General features: G+C 43.4%; 1 protein-coding gene across 1 annotated transcript in view; it reads right to left on the bottom strand.

Moving 5' to 3' along the window:
* LOC139406844 (voltage-gated potassium channel KCNC1-like) overlaps window positions 1–15,072 on the bottom strand; it is a 136,279-nt gene extending 121,207 nt beyond the window's left edge. Inside the window, exon 1 of the mRNA XM_071149924.1 lies at window positions 14,455–15,072. Coding sequence (XP_071006025.1) covers window positions 14,455–15,072 — 618 coding nt within the window. The remainder of the gene's footprint in view (window positions 1–14,454) is intronic.
* Between the last annotated feature and the right edge of the window lie 3,180 nt (window positions 15,073–18,252).

The following is an 18,252-nucleotide window of genomic DNA, read 5'->3' on the forward strand; positions in this document are numbered from 1 at the left end:
CTCGCTGACAAGATATAACCCTAGTACTATACCTTAGCTATCCCGTATGACTGGCTTGACCCTTGGACTGAAATCCGTTCCTAAACAACTTCTTGTGGCTATCTTTCACGTTTTTACATTATTCCTCAACTGATCCCAGGCCTCTTTTCATATTTTTTTGTTGTTGCTCTAACTGGTGCTGGTTAGCAGTGAGACAAATAGATCTGATCAGAAATCGGCTGTTAGAGGCATAAAGGGACCAGAGCCAACCCCTCTGGGCACACACTGGTTGAATCAACACTGGTTCAACGTAGTTTGTCAACGTATTGTGACATCGAATCGACATGGAAAATACATTGGATTTGAAAAACGTTATCAACCAGTACTGTTTTCATCTCGTTTCAACAGGTGTTGTGAACATTGAAATTTGGGGTAAAACTTCAACTTAAATACATTGACTTGTACTTAATTGATGGTGTCCTTTGGGAAAATCAGATGTTAATGTAGCCTACATAAACACAACCTCACTTCGAATGTTGCTTTCACATACAGCTTGTGTAAGAAAAGTTAGAGGAGTTACCTTCAACTAGTCAACATTATTTAGGTAGTCTACGCAAATGAGTATGGAAGCTGATCAATGTCTAAATGTGTTGACAGGACAGCTCAGCTGAATCAAACAAAGCTTGTTGCCAAAGCTAAGTAGTCTACATAGAGGTAGGCATCTGGATGGTAGACTTGTTCTCACTGACGTGCATTACCTCTCATGCACCAGTAGGAGTCATAGTTTAGCCAGGAATCGTTGGACTGTGACTTCCCATTATATTTCAATATACCTCTTTATTTCGGTTGATGGCATGATATTGAAACCATGACGTTGATTCAAACAAACCATTTTACTATCAACATTGAAACCAGGTCAAATAACATATGTCTTATCAAATATCAAATTCAATACTTCAACCGCCCAATATATATTGAATGTATTTCTATGTGGAATTTTCAATGCAATTTCATCGTGTAAATAGTTGTAATGACTATGTTGAAATTAGATTGATGTAACAACCTGTTAGTCAGGTTAAGTCAATCTATTTAAGATGAAGTTTTACCCTAATTTCAATGTTTACAACACCGGTTGAAATGAGATGAAAACAATAATGGTTGATTAGTTTTTTCAAATCCAATGTATTCTCCACATAATTCCACGGCACAATACGTTGACAAATGACGTTGAAACAACGTTGATTCATCCAGTGTGTGCCCAGTGGGAAGATCCATCTGCACTGCAGCACCCCGTGGCACTCTGCTCTCCTCTGTCTGTCCCCTATCAGCCTAATGGAGAGGTGGTGCTTTGCCAAACTAAACTCACGTGACAAGTCACCTTGCCTGGGACTTGAAGATTTGTGTTCGCTCCCAGAGGCAAAAGCCAAGTCTTCAGCACAGTAGGCTAGCACGGCTATCATGACATTGACTCCAGGGCACACACAGGGCACGGTTCGAATACTTTCAGACTGCATCCTTCCTTTCAGCTGTTTCTCAAGGTTATTACTGATATGTATGATTGGATGACAGAAGGATGCATGTTTAAAGTATAAGAATGGGGCCGGTCACTGACTAACTGAAGGAAGGAAGAAAGGATGCATGTTTAGAGTATTTGAATGGGGCCAGTTACTGACTTACTGAAGGAAGGACGGATGCATATTTAAATATTTGAACGGGACCAGTCCCTGACTAACTGAAGGAAGGGTGGAATTATGCATGTTTAAAGTATTTGAATGGGGACAGTCCCTTATGAACTAAAAGGGCACTGAAGAACAGTGTGTGTGTGTGTGTGTGTGTGTGTGTGTGTGTGTGTGTGTGTGTGTGTGTGTGTGTGTGTGTGTGTGTGTGTGTGTGTGTGTGTGTGTGTGTGTGTGTAATGTATTACTTGTCAATTCATTGCCCCTTAGGCAATGTTCGATTCGACTTGGAGGGCCTCACACCTAAATGGCTTGGCTACAATAACTATTCTCTACTCCTGTGTAAGTTCTTCACTGGTAATCCAAATGCCAAATATGCTGTGTGTGTGTGTGTGTGTGTGTGTGTGTGTGTGTGTGTGTGTGTGTGTGTGTGTGTGTGTGTGTGTGTGTGTGTGTGTGTGTGTGTGTGTGTGTGTGTGTGTGTGTGTGTGTGTGTGTGTGTGTGTGTGTGTGTGTGTGTGTGTGTGTCAGAACGGTTATAGAAGGTGGTCCCTGCTGCTACTCATTTCAGGAAGAGGAAAATAAAAAGTTTTGTGGTGCAGGCCATAGCACACTATTGAATGTTCTCTATACAACATAATCTTGTTATGGGAAACACAGGGCCTAAACCCTATATGATTCATACCTCTAAACATAAATCTACATACAGTCCATGGTCTGCATTCTGCCCGTAAATAAATTACATTGATTGAATGTATTCGATCGTTCAAAAACAGGCTACACATAGTCACCTGTAGGTAGATTACCTCTCACACGTTACAAAAAACGGTAAATCAAATTAACACAAATAACGAAGCTTTTTATTTCTATTTTTGACTTCATTCAAAAGCCCCCGTGACTGGGCTCCATGTGCGAACACCGGCGCTGAAAGCGTTCAGTTACCCCGACGTTTGTCGCATCTCTCCCAGCAGAGGGGCCCTGCTGCCGCCGCAGTGGATGAAATTCACACGAAGCACTCCGAGCTGGTACAATCGACGACTACAAGAGCGAAAACGATTTGGCTCGGGTACACGCTGCAAACCAGCCAGCGCTGTGTAAGGGAAGCCAAGTAACCGGATGCTGAGGGCGGGCCACGGGTGGGAATCACGCACATCGGTAAAAGAAAAGAGAAAGGGGAGAGAACCACGGGCGGTTTTGATGCACACGGTGACCGGTTGCTTCTGAAAAGCACTCGGCTGCATGGGAATGTGCAATGGAGGTGCAGTAACGTCCAGGGAAAACCACCGGGGGGAGGTGTGCGTGTCAGTATGTGGAAGAGGAGTGTGCGTGTCAGTATGGTGAAGAGGAGGAGAGATGCAGCCCATCTCCCCTTTTTATTTCTATATTTAGAGGTAGAAGGGAAGAGAGGGAGGAAAGGGGGCGGTAGAGGGGTTGAATCACAAATAGGATGCAGCTAAACAGAAACCTTAGCAGAAAAACGTCAAGGTGGTGTAAAATGAGTGGAGTGCAACATTTGTATACACAGGGGAATTTGAGACAGTGTTTTCACGCAATGTCAAGACACTCCAAATAAACTACTCTGTCACATGCGTTTCCCATTACATTTACTAAAGAACAACACAGAAATGCCAATCCGCAGCAGTAGCATTTACATCGGCCACAGACAGACCAATACGGCCTGGAAATGAAAGGTTTCCCAGTGGTCAATCGCTCCACAGTGCTACAAATACCGGTTGGTGATAAATAAAACTGCCGACGGTGAAAGACAAGATCCCTGCCGGCTCGAGCATGCGCGCGAGTAAGTCTGTCAGTGCGCACGGCACACTTTTGAAGTATACAGTACAAATTAATCTAGTTCGAGTTCACACACTCGACATGCGCCAGTTTATTTTCGGAACCCGTGTCCCCTATTCACAGATTGTTTACAAACACCTGAGGAGAGAAAGAGACAGACGATAACTTACACACCGAAACAAGGGCGCCTTAGCCCCGTTTAAAAAGTGGAACACACAACATCAAAGTCATCAAAAACGTTTTTGCTCTTTATCTCTACGGCCACGTCACAAATTAGTTGATTCCTAGGTGAATAGTATTTTTCATGTGCCATGCAGTAGGCTAGCCTATTTTTACACTGTGGATAGAAAGAAAATAAATATTTCATAAGCTATGCAGTTTCCGGGGGTGTGCACATTAACATTGGGAACATTGACGCCCCTAAACGTATGATAGGCTATACTGTTTATTTTAGGCCTATAGTTTGTTGGGGATACTCGAGGACTGGAGTTAGATAACACAAAGTGACCAATATGGTTCGAGAATAAACTTTGTTGAGTTGTTCCCTTGACGCTCAGTGACGTATCTTACCGAGCCAATGAGACCTGGGAGAGTTAAGTCAGTCAGAGAAGTTCGAACACTTTAGAGACCAGCAGCATAGTTCATGCTGCTGGTCTCTAAAGTGTTCGAACTTCTCTGACTGACTTAACTCTCCCAGGTCTCATTGGCTCGGTAAGATACGTCACTGAGTTACATCATTCAGTTCGAATGATGTAACTCAGTGACATAACGCGTCCTCGACAAGCAACACGTTGAGTAGGCCTAGGCTATAAGTAACACCAACTTGCCTGGTCGCATTGTTGTAACATAATAGTTTGCTGCAAAGTAAGATTGCAAGAGCAGCCATTATACAGTCAGACACTTTAGTTCACATAGAAAAGGCGAGTAAAGTTAAAAGACGAAAGTAGAAAGGCGAGTAAAATAGTAAAAGGAGAGGCATAGGCGCTGTCCAGTGCTGAAATAGGTCTACAGACTGCTGCTGTCCAGTGCTGAAATACAGCAGGGATGGGAAAGCCAGGACGCAGGGGGTCGGAGTTGTGCTAAACCTTTCCTCCATCGCTAGCAAACACAGCTGATTAACGTAATTGCATTCCAAACTGCGAATCACGATTTATTGATTATTGGAGTCAGGTGTGATAGCTGGGGCTGGGGGCAAAAGTGTGACACCAAGCAGGCCCCAGAGGACTGGAGTCGCCCATCCCTGTTTTAGGGGACTGCATTTCAGAGGACAGCTCCGCCTAGGCCTGCTGGTCTCCATCGTTTCTCGCCTCTACTACTGTACCTACTCACCTTTCTACCTGCTCACTTAGACTCAAATGACGGACTCTACTCATATCGTTTGACCAAAATAGCCATAGCATTCCATGTGGCCTACCTAATAGATACAACGGGATAAATCATGGGCAATATGTTAGTTAAAAAAGCGAACCAATGTGAGACAATGAGTACTAATAACCTACAAGCACCATAGGCCTAGAAATGTGGCCACTCTTACATCTGGGGGGGGGGGGGGGGGAGACTGTAGGCATATTACTAAGGACTTTGTGTGAAAAATCGGGACTAGAATGAGTTTAATTTAATAATTAGCCTATTACCTTCATTTACAGGAAGTCCATTAAACACTTGCTCATCCATAGCAAATGGGAGAATGAATAGGCTAACTGTTAGCCTGCAGGATGTTGTTGGTGTTGTGTGTACAGGTGCCTATAGGAAATATGGTGCCGGGGTCAAATAACTGTGTGTGTGTGTGTGTGTGTGTGTGTGTGTGTGTGTGTGTGTGTGTGTGTGTGTGTGTGTGTGTGTGTGTGTGGTAATTGTAACATGAGGGAAACTGGACCAGGGTCATTCGTGAAGTTTACAAGGTGGACGAGGGTTCATTTCTCTCTAGAGGTGTGATATTGAGAGCCCGTCAGTATGCACACACACACACACACACACAACTTTTGTCAGAATAATTCAAACTGACCAAAACAGCGCAAGCGTAGTACACGAAAGGAGGTCAGAATTACAAAAACATAACCTTTACGGGCATGATGTGAAAAAGAAGACTAGTCAGCCATTCTAGAGCTTGACAGGCAGTGCCACTAACAGCGGACACTCGGCTTTCGCCTACCCGCATTACCGCCCTCCCCGCTCTCAGTGTCTGTGTGTATGTGGGGGGTGGGGGGCTTCGTTTTACAAGACAGCCACGTGAATGGTGCAGACGGAGACATTTGGATTAATCGATAAGGTATACGCATATCCAAGCTTGCAAGGCTAAGCAAAACAAAAAAATACCCGAAAGGGGGGAAAAGTGACCACGTCCAATAGTTGTAGTGCTTTTATTCTCGATCGAAGTCTTAAAATGGCTAACACAAACAGCCCCCGATCTCTCCACCTCCCCCTTTCCCATTCTCTCTCCTTTTAGACAGCTGCTTCGTGTGTTGCGCTGCAGCAGAAATCGGCGCGCAGTCAGCTACTATCAGCACCGCAGTGCCACGCTATAGCACAACGAGAGAGATAGTACGAGAGGGAGAGAGAGAGGGGGGGGGGGGGGGGGCTCGGGGTCTAGAAGGCGATAATAAGCAATCCAGCGTACACCCCTGCATCCATGATGATACAACAAGTAGTGTGTTGTATATGATAAAGAGTTGAGGGATACACTGTCCGCGCCGCAGAGCGATGACGACATTCAACCACCGTACGAAGAATAAGCCACCACCAACCGAGATGCTGTAGTCAGTTATGGAGCCTAATCAATGCTATGTTATAGTCATTTTGTCCTCTACGTTCTACACCATTTACCATTATTTCATTCAGTTTTCAGAACGTACAATATTATATTACAGATGTTTTTATCCAAAGAGATTTACAGTCACGTATGCACACATTTTACGCATGGGTAGCGCCGGGTTTTGAAACTCCAATCCTAGCGTTGCAAGCGTCATGCTCAAACCAACTCAGCCATACAGGACCACAGCATGTATTATGTTGCAAACAGGTCATGGGCCTCATTTATCAACCAATTTGCATGTGCAACAAATTATTGGGATTTTTCAAACATACATTCGGAAAGTATTCAGACCCCTTAAATTTTTCCACATTTTGTTACGTTACAGACTTATTCTAAAATGTATTCCATTGTTTTTTCCCTCGCCAATCTACACACAATATCCCATAATGACAAAGCAAAAATAGGTTTTTAGAATAATAAAACAACATATCACATTTACATAAGTATTCAGAATATGAGCCATACTATTTTTTGCGCGCTCATGAACGAGCGCTACAACCCCGCCTGGAAACCTTTTATGGTAACAAAAACTCCCTCATTTTCTGTGGGATTAGGAGATGTTGGAACTGGGCCATGATAGTTTCTAAAACGCAATGGCAAATTTGATCAAATTTATGTAGAGGTGTGGGCAGGCTGTTCATTTTTTTTTTTTTTTTTTTTTTGCAGTGACTTCTTCAAACAAAAAACGCATGCTGACTATTTCAAGTGCCAAACACTGGCTGCGCATTGTGCAAGATTGATTGTCTATTGAACCATTTAAAAGTAAATGCTGCCTACAGCCCATACAAAATATGAATTGTTGTTCAATATTTTGTTTAGCAATACATGATCAATACATGTTATAGGCTCTGAGATTAAACAGGTTATTATGTCGCGCTCCTATCGCACAATACTACTGTAGCCGACTAATACTGTCATAGGCTCCAGGTCTATTTACTAATATTGATGGATAAATACTAGATTCATATTTGTTAGGTAGCGGGAATAAACCAGTCATATCGGAAAGAGAGAGACATGCCCTGCAATATGATTATGAATTAGGAATATATAATACAAATAAAACAAACATATTAGGTGACTTCAATTAATCTTGATGGTTGTACAGTCGTCTCAAATAAAACTGTGAAGGACCTCGGCGTTACTCTGGACCCTGATCTCTCTTTTGACGAACATATCAAGACTGTTCCAAGGACAGCCTTTTCCATCTACGTAACATTGCAAAAATCAGAAACTTTCTGTCCAAAAATGATGCAGAAAAATTAATAAATGCTTTTGTTAGTTCTAGGGTAGACTCCTGCAATGCTCTACTTTCCGGCTACCCGGATAAAGCACTAAATAAACTTCAGTTAGTGCTAAATACGGCTGCTAGAATCCTGACTAGAACCCCCAAAAATATCATATTACTCCAGTGCTAGCCTCCCTACACTGGCTTCCTGTTAAGGCAATGGCTAATTTCAAGGTTTTACTGCTAACCTACAAAGCATTACATGGGCTTGCTCCTACCTATCTTTCCGATTTGGTCCTGCCGTACATACCTACACGTACGCTACGGTCACAAGACGCAGGCCTCCTAATTGTCCCTAGAATGTCTAAGCAAACAGCTGGAGGCAGGGCTTTCTCCTATAGAGCTCCATTTTTATGGAATGGTCTGCCTACCCACGTGAGAGACGCAGACTCGGTCTCAACCTTTAAGTCTTTACTAAAGACCCATCTCTTCAGTGGGTCATATGATTGAGTGTAGTCTGGCTCAGGTGTGTGAAGGTGAACGGAAAGGCTCTGGAGCAACGAACCGCCTTTGCTGTCTCTGCCTGGCCGGTTCCCCTCTCTCCATTGGGATTCTCTGCCTCTAACCCTATTACAGGGGCTGAGTCACTGGCTTACTGGTGCTCTTTCATGCCGTCCCTAGGAGGGGTGCGTCACTTGAGTGGGTTGAGTCACTGACGTGATCTTCCTGTCTGGGTTGGCGCCCCCCTTGGGTTGTGCCGTGGCGGAGATCTTTGTGGGCTATACTCGGCCTTGTCTCAGAATGGTAAGTAGGTGGTTGAAGATATCCCTCTAGTGGTGTGGGGGTTGTGCTTTGGCAAAGTGGGTGGGGTTATAACCTTCCTGTTTGTCCGGGGGTATCATCGGATGGGGCCACAGTGTCTCCTGACCCCTCCTGTCTCAGCCTCCAGTATTTATGCTGCAGTATTTTATGTGTCGGGGGGCTAGGGTCAGTTTGTTATATCTGGAGTACTTCTCCTGTCTTATCCGGTGTCCTGTGTGACTTTAAGTATGCTCTCTCTAATTCTCTCTTTCGCTCTTTCTTTCTCTCTCTCGGAGGACCTGAGCCCTAGGACCATGCCTCAGGACTACCTGGCATGATGACTCCTTGCTGTCCCCAGTCCACCTGGCCGTGCTGCTGCTCCAGTTTCAACTGTTCTGCCTGCGGCGATGGAACCCTGACCTGTTCACCGGACGTTCTACCTGTCCCAGACCTGCTGTTTTCAAATCTCTAGAGACAGCAGGAGCGGTAGAGATACTCTTAATGATCGGCTATGAAAAGCCAACTGACATTTACTCCTGAGGTGCTGACTTGCTGCACCCTCGACAACTACTGTGATTATTATTATTTGACCATATTGGTAATCTATGAACATTTGAACATCTTGGCCATGTTCTGTTATAATCTCCACCCGACACAGCCATAAGAGGACTGGCCACCCCTCATTGCCTGGTTCCTCTCTAGGTTTCTTCCTAGGTTTTGACCTTTCTAGGGAGTTTTTCCTAGCCACCGTGCTTCTACACCTGCATTGCTTGCCATTTAGGGTTTTAGGCTGGGTTTCTGTACAGCACTTTGAGATATCAGCTGATGTAAGAAGGGCTATATAAATACATTTGATTTGATTTGATATGCAAGCTTATCAAATGCATCTGTCTTATCATTAGGCCTAGGTTTGAATGCCTTTATGAGCCTACCATTATTATAATTCCCCTGCATCAAACACCTCCATTTCCCCCCAAATAATGTTTTTTGCTTGCAATACAGTTGATCAACCACTAGGTGTGCATACGCATGGTCTGAGATTTGCGTGGAGATACAATATGCACACTTTCCCATCAAATTTTTAAAAAATGATAAAAACCTAACCTTTGCAGGAAAACTGACGCACGCAAGGTTTAGAGTAGTTTTTGTGCACAAACCCTTTTGATAAATGAGGCCCCTGGTATCTTACTATACTCCAAACCTTTAGGAACCTGGCAGGCAAGGTCACTTGTGCCCTCACTAACTTATAGGCAAACCATGCCATTCAGCCAGATTTCACACCACTTGAAACCAAGGATTCACCATGCTTTCATTCTTCAGTAATTCATTCCTGGCTCTGTTGACATCTCTGTTACAAAGGAAGCCTGCAAGAGACAGCAACACAAGCATCTACAACATCCAGTCTCTTCATACAGGCCAAACTGGGGACCAGGCATGCAGGCACAGCCCGGGTCAATACGCTGTCTTGATGTGCCCAGTTGACAGAAAATACTATTTTAACACACAATAATCTGGGTCATGGCAAAGCTTTCTCTCCATAAATGGATGTGGATTTTAGAGACAATTAAGCATGAGGAGGGGAAGCAAGAGAGAGAAGGAGACAATAGGTTTATTGTGTTAGCGACCCTGCTATAGTTACATTTAGTACAGCCACTACTGGGTGGATTAATCATATTGGCACAGGTGAGGGTGTGCTTCCGCTTCCCTCCAAGGTGTGTGGTGGTGTAAAGTCACGTCCTACTTGGGCTAACCCCCTTTATTCTCTTCACAGTGTCTTGCCATATGAAGTTCAAAATGTGACCATCCCAAACAACACAAACTCATCTGTTAACTTCTGTTGTGTTATAAACAGTGGTGGAAAAAGTACTCGATTGTCAGACTTGAGTAAAAGTAAAAAAGTACAAGTGCGGACAGCCAGGGGCACACTCCAACCCTCAGACATCATTTACAAACACAGTATTTGTGTTTAGTTAGTCCACCAGATCAGAGGCAGTAGGGATGACAATGCATTATATTGATAGGTGTGTGAATTTGACCATATTGTTGATCTGCCTGAGCATTCGAAATGTAACAAGTATTTTTGGATGTCAGGGACAATGTATGGGAGAAAAAATATATTTTGTTAATATATTTTTTTCTTTAGGAATGTAATGGAGTAAAAGTCAAAGTTGTCACATATATAAATAGTAAAGTACAGATACTTCAAAGTATTTTTTGCTTAGTTACTTTACACCACTGGTTATAAAGCACACTATGTTACTAATCAACCCTGCAGTGCAAAGAAAAAGTCCATTCAGAAGCATCAGCTTGTTTTGGATCAGCCCACAGTTGGCCTATTGCATTGTAGCCTACAGGAAAGCAGGAAAGCTCAATCATGGGGTGGTTATTTCAGCTTACCAGGAATCTTCTCCATGCACATTACACTGTAAACTCCCTCATCTGTGAAATTAGTAGTACTAGCCCCAATAATGTACATACTTCTATGAGTAGCCCCTCAATAGTTCTTTAGATGATAGAGTAGAGGGGCACTGATCAGCAATAGGTCGATCCAGTGTTTACCCTCTCCCGTCTGCCATGACAAAAACAAACTCATTTTAAGTGATTATAAAAGTAATTTGACATTAGGTCTACTTACATTGATTACATGTATTCATTTCATTCAAGCATTTGAAGATTCAGCTTTATAGTCTGAGGGGATAAACGACAAAATGTGTCAAATTCAACTCCAAAACCAGGAGGGTTATCTTGGCAACACTACCTGCTGAGTAAGCCTGGCAAGAGACCTAGCTGTAATTTCTCTCTGGGGTATGGTGACATTAGCCCTAGACACTGATCGAAGGTTAGATTTCCATTCTCTCCTCCTATTGGATAAGGCTGGGATTGGAGGAGAGTAAACTAATCCTAGATCTGTTTCTGAGGGCAACTTCTATACCTGGACTGCCACACTGTCTTCATCCCAAATGGCACCCTTTTCACTATAGTGCACTACTTTTGACCAAAGCCAATAGGACCCTGGTCAAAAGAAGTGCACCTAGGGTGCCTTTTAGGACGTATACTCTGAATCTAAGCCCGTTGTGCCCTCTAACACAAACCCCTGGGAAACAAAAGCCTGCAGTATTGTGTTCCCATGGAGACAGCATCCTTGGAGGTCAGGTAGAGGGCCACCACACCAGAAAGAGAACATCAGGTGAGTTAATCTCAGAGTTAGATTTAGTAGAACAGATACACAACTCTAAAAACCCACCGCATTGCATAGATAGAATGTCCATTCTACCAAGGACTTGCGTTTAGAAGGACAAGGAGCTACAAGGAGGCTCCCGCAGGACGACTTTTTATATAAATGACTGTTGTGTGACTGTGAATATTCTACTGTCACTCCATGTACGAAGATCTCAGGCTTAAACTGAAGCAATCAGCCCTATACAGACCATTGATGATTATGCCATTTTTAATCAAGTGCGGAATTCCTTAGTTGCCTTCTATTGACACCTTACTTTAAACCTTAAATAGGTCTGTGTGTTCTCTATAGAACGCATTGGTTCTACTAATTATATTTCTATTTCAAGCTGATACCTGTAATAGCCTATTGTAGCCTGGGCCAGAATTCAGCACAGCATATATCCTGTTGCCAGGGAACCACATGTGTTCAGTGTCACCCGTGTGAAGGTGTTAATTTGTGTTTGAGTGCAGGTGTTCACAAGTAAGCCGTTGTAACAGGGAAGGTTTACAGGCCTGGCCTGGCCTGCATATCCTCTACAGTCAACACATTTCAGTCAACAGTTCCTGAATACTCATACAGATGTGTCTTTGTTCATTTGTCACAGGTTGATGTCCCTGTTTTCACACACAGATAGCCTATCACCTCGAAGGAAAACAGTGAAGACAGTGACAACAGTGAACACTGAAGATAAAGGGCTGTATGGTTTGTCATGTTGAAGGGTTGAATGTTTATGGAAGGGGGAATAACCAACTGCTGGGGTGTATGTCACCCTCATAGCTGGCATGCCAACTGCACTGACTAGGCCTATACTCTAAAGGGCTTACTGTGAATTTGTCAGTAGCTTACAGGCAGCTCAGTGGCAAGTAAAATTCTGTATTTCACATTACAGTACACAGTATCAAAGCAAGTAATGTGTAATTACACACAGTACAATACCGTAAAATGAATAAATGAATGAATAAACTAAATTAGTTTAGGGGTTTGTATTTCACAGTATTTTACTGTAATTTCAAGGGATTGGTCCAAGCAGTTTGGCTGCTAGGTAAAGTGTTTACAAACATTACAGCATATCAATGAATATTTTGTGTTTTATATCACTTGCACTTCTAAGAGTCCTTAACAAAGGCTTCCAAACTGTCAGCGACCACAGGGCAAAACAGACCAAAAGGACATGGCAAAATGCTTAAGCATTAAGGTTTAAGACTTGCTGCCATTCCCCTTTACATGTTAAGTTGATGGGGCACTATAACCACATACAAGTGAAATTGGTGCATTATTCTCACTCGCCGGTGCAACAAATATAGCCTCAACAAATACTGTAATACTGTACCATTTGAAATAAAGCTATTTTTTTCCATCTCACAAAAAATGTTCCACATTGACCATAACTTACAGTATGCTACAGTAAAACATTTCAAAAGTATTTTACTGTTGATAATACACAAAATGACTATATCATTTACAGTTTTCCATTAGTGTATGTCACCACTAGCAAAGTGAGATAGGCAACTGTAGACAATTGGTCAATCAACATATAGAGGCAAGCAAAGCACTCATTCAAACTGTTGGTTGGCAACAAAACCCTAAACTAACTAAGCCTAAAATAACTCTTCACTTGTATAAATTGAGACTGCGGGAGACGAGATGGAGACGTTGATTGGCGGGAAGGACAGGTGCCATGGTGACAGGTAGGTTGGTCAAACAGCAGGTCAAAGGATTAGGTCTAGATTAGCATGAAAAGTGGTAAATTAATGAAGTAATTTCTGTGGTGGGCAAAAACATGACAAAGGTTCCATTCATTAACGATAAAAAAATATGGTTTGGACCTTATTTGAGTTAGGCAAGTGGACACTCGACTAGTTTATAATACTAGCTGCTTAAAATGCGCCAAAATCACGGCCAGGGTGTGCAAAACGCGGGTAGCCTTTAGACTGGAGAGGGACGCAGCACGAGAAGGCTTGTTAAAACGAAAAAGTTATTGATGTGAAGATACATGGAGAGCAGGTAAAGAGAGGGGTGAAAGTGAGATGGAGAGAGTGAAAGGCAAGGAGACATAGAGAGATGCGCAACGGGGGAGTGGACATTGTGGAAGACGATAGAGTGAGCGAGGAGAGATAATGCGCTCATCGAGATTGAGTGATGCGCTCGACAACGACGAAGTCCGGAGCTAGAGGTCCACAAAGAACAACAATTTAATCAAGCGTAGGAACGTGTGTTTGTGTGTGTGTGTGTGTGAGGGGGGGGGGGGGGGGGGGGGGGTATGCGGTACGCGGTACGCTCGAGACGCAGTGGTAACGGGGAGACAGTGCGTAAAAATGGAGGAGAGAGGGACGAGGAGAGAAGCGTATAGGAATAGAGGACCGACCAAGTGACTGCGTGAGGGAACGAGGTACATGGGACAGAGTCTCCCCACACAACTTAATAGTGTACCGTGGTGCTAAATTAAATTATTTGTGAAAATAGAGAAAATAACACACCATAGGCCACAAAAGTCAAATTCCAACCGGCAACAACCACTGGTCTGAGTTGGTTGCTTGTTGGAAATTCCAAACGATGTTAATGACATTCACTGGGGTTTTTTTCTTCCAACTAATTTTCCTTGACTATCAAAGCGAAGAACACCATGAACTCCATTCCAACACACCCTCCCTCATCATCGTAATAACTTTGGACATAGCAGCCAACTTTCATAGACTGCAGTCTGTACACATGACGTCCATTATAAAATACGCCAAGGATATTCAATATTCAGCCTAAATAAGCAGTAGGCTATGCGGGATCTCCCTCTTCTAAATCCAGTTTAATATTCCTGTGCACCTGTAATAGACTTTTATCGGACGGAAAAACATTTAAGAGGAAATGTCATAAGGAGAGAGAGTGAGCGCGCGCGCAATACAAGCATCGCAACAGAATGTAGCCTATGTATCGTGCTCGAGGGAGGACTCACCTTGGCATTCTTGGAAGAGTACGGATCCTCAAAAAGATTCCAGAAATAGGGTTGCCACACACTCCACCAGCTCCTCTTGCGTCCGTCTTCGTGCAGGCACAGCCTCTTGAGCTCTCCATCCGCAGTCAGTTCCAGGTCGTCTTCCGGCTCCTCTGGCTCGGGCTGCTCGAAGCTGTCCAGCGCCTCTTCGGCATCCCTGTGTTGACGGTAGTTCATCCAGCAGCACGCCTCCACGTCCGTCTCGTCGATGCCCCAGAAGGCGAGCTCCTCCTCGAACAGTGGGCCGCACACATCGTTGGGACAGTGAAGCTTGCCTGTGCGGTAGTAGTTGAGGATGAATGTGAATGTGCCAGGGTGGCGGTCGAAGAAGAACTCGTCGATTTTGGGGTCATAGTCGAAGTTGCTAAACGCGTCCGGATCGGTAAGCCAAGATAAGCGGGTACCGGGCAACGTCTTGAGGGTGCTGCGGTAAGTCTCGTGTCGCACCCCTCCACAGTTTATTACGATTTTCTCGCTGTCTGACGGACAAGTCATGTCTGCACTGTAACATGCTTTGTTGGGCGACTTGTTCCCACCCTTGCGTCCTTTGAAAGAGGAGACACAAACCGAACTGAGCATAGGAGAAAGGAGGAGGGAGAGGAAATGAGATAGAACACAAGGGGGAGGGGGGAAGGAGGAGTCTGTGGAGAGGGAAAGAGAGAGGGGTAGAATATTTAGTGGAAAAGGATGGAGTATGGAATTTGTTTTTTAACACGAGGGGCAAATCTACAGGTGAGGGTCAAATCTTTTAAATATAAATAGATCATTGCTTAACATGTGTGCACCATACATACAGTACCCTCAAAAGTTTGGACACACCTACTCATTCAAGGGTTTCTTTATTTTTACTATTTTCTACATTGTAGAATAATAGTGAATACATCACAACTTGTCATGTAGTAACCAAAAAGTATTAAACAAATTAAAATATATTTTATATTTGAGATTCTTCAAAGTAGCCACCATTTGCATTGATGACAGCTTTGCACACTCTGGACATTATCTCAACAAGCTTCACCTGGAACAGTCTTGAGTTCCCACATATGCTGAGCACTTGTTGGCTGCTTTTCCTTTACTCTGCCGTCCAAGTCATCCCAAACCATCTCAAATGGGTTGAGGTCGGGTGATTGTGGAGGCCAGGTCATTTGATGCAGCACTCCATCACTCTCCTTCTTGGTCAAATAGCCATTACACAGCCTGAAGGTGTGTTGGGTTATTGTCCTGTTGAAAAACAAATTCTACTCCCACTAAGCGCAAACTAGATGGGATGGCGTATCGCTGCAGAATGCTGTGGTAGCCATGCTGGTTAAGTGTGCCTTGAATTCTAAATAAATCACAGACAGTGTCAACAGCAAAGCACACCCCACACCATTACACCTCCTACCCCATGCTTCACGGTGGGAACCACACACACAGAGATCATCCGTTCACCTACTCTGTGTCTCACAGAACCAAACATTTCACATTTGGACTCATCAGACCAAAGGACAGATTTCCACCAGTCTAATGTCAATTGCTCATGTTTCTTGGCCCAAGCAAGTCTCTTCGTATTATTAGTGTCCTTTAGTAGTGGTTTCTTTGCAGCAATTCGAACATGAAGGCCTGATTCACGCAGTCTCCTCTGAACAGTTGATGTTGAGATGTGTCTGTTCCTTGAACTCTGTGAAGCATTTATTTGGGCTGCAATTTCTGAGGCAGGTGACTCTAATGAACTTATCCTCTGCAGCAGAGGTAACTCTGAGTCTTCCTTTCCTGTGGCAGTCCTCATGAGAGCCAGTTTCATCATAGCACTTGATGGTTTTTGCAGCTGAATTTGAAGAAACTTTCAAAGTTCTTGAAATTTCTTGAAACTAGTTCAGACAGGAGAAACCGTTCGGTAAGGGAGAGAAATGGTTCTAAAAAAAACTAAATTAAAGTGAATGTTTTCCGATTATGGGGGAGAGGAGGGGAGAGCTTAAGGGATTGACTGACCTTCATGTCTTAACAGGTGTTCCTTGTTAAAAGTTAATTTGTGGAATTTCATTCCTTCTTAATGCGTTTGAGCCAACAGTTGTGTTGTGACAAGGTAGGGGTGGTATACAGAAGATAGCCCTATTTGGTAAAAGATTAAGTCCATATTATGGCAAGAACAGCTCAAATAAGTAAAGAGAAACGACAGCCATCATTATTTTAATTGAAATGCATTCCAGGTGACTACCTCATGAAGCTGGTTAAGAGAATGCCAAGAGAGTGCAAAGCTGTCATCAAGGCTACTTTGAACAATCTCAAATATAAAATATATTTCGATTTTTTAAAAACTTGGTTACTACATGATTCCATATGTGTTATTTCATAGTTGTGATGTCTTCACTATTATTTTACAATGTGGAAAACACTAAAAATAAAGAAAAACCTTTGAATGAGTAGTTGTGTCCAAACTTTTGACTGGTTCTGTATATACACCTAAACCTACAGGCTAGTTAGAGAAACAATTCACCCAATAGTGACTGGAACTACAGCTAATTAACAGGCCAATTCACCAGTTCTATAGGCTAGTTAACAACAACAAATGAACCTGGGACAGATTTTTTATTTTTGTATTTTTTTTATTTCACCTTTATTTAACCAGGTAGGCTAGTTGAGAACAAGTTCTCATTTGCAACTGCGACCTGGCCAAGATAAAGCATAGCAGTGTGAACAGACAACAACACAGAGTTACACATGGAGTAAACAATTAACAAGTCAATAACACACTAGAAAAAAAAAGAAAAAAGGAGAGTCTATATACATTGTGTGCAAAAGGCATGAGGAGGTAGGCGAATAATTACAATTTTGCAGATTAACACTGGAGTGATCAATGATCAGATGGTCATGTACAGGTAGAGATATTGGTGTGCAAAAGAGCAGAAAAGTAAATAAATATAAACAGTATGGGGATGAGGTAGGTAAAATTGGGTGGGCTATTTACCGATAGACTATGTACAGCTGCAGCGATCGGTTAGCTGCTCAGATAGCAGATGTTTGAAGTTGGTGAGGGAGATAAAAGTCTCCAACTTCAGCAATTTTTGCAATTCGTTCCAGTCACAGGCAGCAGAGAACTGGAACGGAAGGCGGCCAAATGAGGTGTTGGCTTTAGGGATGATCAGTGAGATACACCTGCTGGAGCGCGTGCTACGGGTGGGTGTTGCCATCGTGACCAGTGAACTGAGATAAGGCGGAGCTTTACCTAGCATGGACTTGTAGATGACCTGGAGCCAGTGGGTCTGGCGACGAATATGTAGCGAGGGCCAGCCGACTAGAGCATACAGGTCGCAGTGGTGGGTGGTATAAGGTGCTTTAGTAACAAAACGGATGGCACTGTGATAAACTGCATCCAGTTTGCTGAGTAGAGTGTTGGAAGCTATTTTGTAGATGACATCGCCGAAGTCGAGGATCGGTAGGATAGTCAGTTTTACTAGGGTAAGTTTGGCGGCGTGAGTGAAGGAGGCTTTGTTGCGGAATAGAAAGCCGACTCTAGATTTGATTTTAGATTGGAGATGTTTGATATGAGTCTGGAAGGAGAGTTTACAGTCTAGCCAGACAGTCTAGACAGTCTAGATGTCCACATATTCTAGGTCGGAACCATCCAGGGTGGTGATGCTAGTCGGGCGTGTAGGTGCAGGCAGCAAACGGTTGAAAAGCATGCATTTGGTTTTACTAGCGTTTAAGAGCAGTTGGAGGCCACGGAAGGAGTGTTGTATGGCATTGAAGCTCGTTTGGAGGTTAGATAGCACAGTGTCC

The sequence above is a fragment of the Oncorhynchus clarkii genome, chromosome 4 (genome assembly GCF_045791955.1).
Source record: "Oncorhynchus clarkii lewisi isolate Uvic-CL-2024 chromosome 4, UVic_Ocla_1.0, whole genome shotgun sequence".
Lineage (NCBI taxonomy): Eukaryota > Metazoa > Chordata > Actinopteri > Salmoniformes > Salmonidae > Oncorhynchus > Oncorhynchus clarkii.